Source organism: Perkinsus marinus (assembly GCF_000006405.1).
Source record: "Perkinsus marinus ATCC 50983 genomic scaffold scf_1104296934246, whole genome shotgun sequence".
NCBI lineage: Eukaryota > Perkinsozoa > Perkinsida > Perkinsidae > Perkinsus > Perkinsus marinus.
Genome location: NW_003214886.1, coordinates 106,109 through 109,124, shown reverse-complemented (window position 1 = coordinate 109,124; position 3,016 = coordinate 106,109). Strand labels below are relative to the sequence as shown.

General features: G+C 42.2%; 1 protein-coding gene across 1 annotated transcript in view; it reads left to right on the top strand.

The window, feature by feature from the left end:
• Pmar_PMAR004722 (conserved hypothetical protein) overlaps positions 1–1,009 on the top strand; it is a gene marked incomplete at both ends in the record, with an annotated part of 1,203 nt that extends 194 nt beyond the window's left edge. The window contains one exon of the mRNA XM_002785028.1: positions 1–1,009. This exon is cut by the window's left edge and continues 4 nt beyond it. Within this exon, the coding sequence (XP_002785074.1) occupies positions 1–1,009 (1,009 nt within the window).
• Positions 1,010–3,016: the final 2,007 nt, after the last annotated feature.

The following is a 3,016-nucleotide window of genomic DNA, read 5'->3' as shown; positions in this document are numbered from 1 at the left end:
TACTCCGATTTTGGTGGAGTCGGTCTCGTTTACTGCGAGTTTTTCCTTCCCTTTGGTTGCCTTTATCATTGCTACTATCGTTTTTGTGGCTGGCAATCTAATGGGACGTTATGTGAAGCCGAAGCCTCAAGGTTCGGCTGTTCTTGAAATTCTCAAGGTCATCTTTTTCTCTGTCACAAGATGCTCTCTGGAAAAGAACAAGGAGTCTAACGGTGGTCGTTTCAAGGATGGTTTCATCGAGGATGCAAAGGCGTTGTTTCGACTGGTGCCTTTATTTTCCCTCATCATCCCTTTTGTTATGGCCTATAACAATATGACTACTGCGTTCTTGACACAGGGTAAGAAAATGGACACTAGTCTCTTCGGTTGGCAGATGCCAGCTCAGATGATGCAGAATGTCGATCCTATCGCTGTTGTTTTAACCAGTGTTTTGGTTGATACGGTTTTATTCCATTTTCTGAAGAAGCGTAATATGATGCCCCCAGTGTTGGTTCGTTTTTGCATTGGTTCATTGTGTGGCGCTGCCTCCCTGCTTGTGGCCCTTGGTGTGGAGTACATGGTCATGTCAAAGCCTGTCTTTTCTGTCTCTATTTGGTGGCAGATTCCTCAATTTTGGCTTATCGCTGCAGGTGAGATCTTCCTCATCTCAACTTCATACGAAGTTGCATTTACTCACTCCCCGGGTGCACTCAAGGCCGTTGTCTCTGCCTTCAATTTGTGCTTCTTCTCCATCTCTAATGTTCTGTCGGCCACGCTTTTCCAAATCTGCGAAAGTTGGCTGCCTAATTTTGATATGGAGAATCCTTCTCAAGAGGCTGTCACCGATGCGCACTATGACTACTATTATATGGTTCTCGTGGCGTTATGTATTGTTGGTGCGATTGCTTCTGTGTCTATGATACCTTACTTTAATAAGGTTGCTGCTAAGAATGCTGCAAGGAAGGCCGAGGCAGAACGTGAGGCGGTGAAGGTGGAAGAAAAAGATGATGAAGTTGCTGTGAACGTTTAAATATTAGATTCCTTTAATTATTGTCATGACACCAATGTATAGTTGGCGAAGTCGTTTTTATTGCTATTAATGAAGATATCACAGGAGTATGGATAAAATACCATCCTCCTCTGTTGCTAAGTCGTTGTTTTCTGGTGTACATCAGGTCTTCCAAGTGTCGAGATTATGTTGCTTAGAGCATATCCTTGAGTATCTTGAGGTTGAGGCTCTTTCCAATGTTCTCTGTGATATTAGTACGGGTTTCTTGTTATTATTTCCCTAGAGGTTGTGTTATAGTAGTAAGGAGGACGATCACACGAAGTCTGTTAGTCGTCGCGTATCTCTTACGCACATCACTAATGTGGTCAATTTCGAGTAGTGTGCAATATATAATCGATATAGTTTGAATGCAGTGTATTATGATCTAATGAAGAATTTCCTGTAATATCGTCATTTTCACGGAGAATCGATTCACATGAAAATATATTCGGGGACCCGGAATATTTTTCATATAATACATACGACACTCATAATTTATTTTACATATAAACTTATTAGTGAACAACGCGGAATCAGTAATAAGTTTATATGTATTTGTCGCGCGCATTGTCATTAGGATTAGATGAGATCCATTCCATGAATGAAAGTAATTGGTTTTTTTTTGTACTCCACTTGTAACACAAGAAGCGAAGGAAAAGTTGGAAACGTGGGAATAATATTCCTTTTCGTACTGATAGTTAGTTTGAGGCGATTCCACTAATGAAATTGTACAATGCACGGTGTTACTAGCAGTAGTTCGATAAAGACGGTCGACTTGTTCAATATTGGGATAGTAGTCACAAGTGGGTCGAATTAGCGTCTTTCAACCAGAGAAAGAATTCAGACCCAAACGTCCAGCAGAATGTACAAATAGCAGCTATTCTTCCACACTCGTCTGGCGGACCCACAGGGACTTACGACGGCCCTGCTATAGGAAGTCATACCACTCCTTTGCTAAATTAGAGGAAGACAGATATAGCGATAACAGTAGTGTTGATGAAGACTACTAAGTGAAAGTCACGACTGCTACCACTATAACATCAGCACTTTCCTCTATTTCCTACTTAACTACTTCGAATTGGCATGACTACTACGGGAGCGGAAAAATTCGAGATTGAAGCTGTTAACAACAGTGACGAGAGATGCATACGAGTAGTAGTAATAATGACGATACTTAGTCAACTGGGTGACGCGATGAGATATTCCAAATGCAACGAAGACGATGACTGCTAGTATTGATAGTAGTAGTATCATTATTCAATCTCAAGAAGGCCCACAGGAAGGAGTTCTTCGTCAGCCGTGGACGGCGTTGACTCGATATTCGAGGATGCCTGACATGACCAAATACACCTCTATTCCTCATTCAGAAGTGTGAGGAGAAATACCAAAAATCGATACCTTCAGACAAGTCAACTACATGTGTTGGTAAAAATATGAAAACTATGAGGAAATTTTGGGAGGTTATCGTTGATTTTTGTACACTCCTACCTGAAATTGTGCGTGGATTTTCATAATGTTGTGATGAGCTCAGTTGAGGAAAGCAATTATATATTCCCACACTGCCTATAGATGGTAAAGGTATGTTCGTTGAGAGAGTTCAATGGGACCACGTCATACGCATACAACAGCCTTGGATTGAGCGACCCGCTCGAATGATGAATTATTATAAAATAAAAACAACACATCGATTTCTCAGTTTTTTCCAGGGAGTGAAACTTTATAATTCCTAACAATCCGAAACTGACGAAGTTTTCGGTGAGGCATGGAGGTTTCTGAGCTCACCCCTTCTCCCAGTGCTCTCTCCGAAGAAAGCAACAACTGCATGAGCTCCCCCACAACGGGCCTCCCGAGTCTTCGAGAAAGCTCATCGACTCCTTTAGCGGTGGTTATCAACAGGCGAGCGGTGACCAGTTGTTCTTGCGGATCGTGTACACCTAGTTCGCGGAGTTGGCCGCGGAAACCTGAGAATTTCGGATTCCTCGAAAGGGA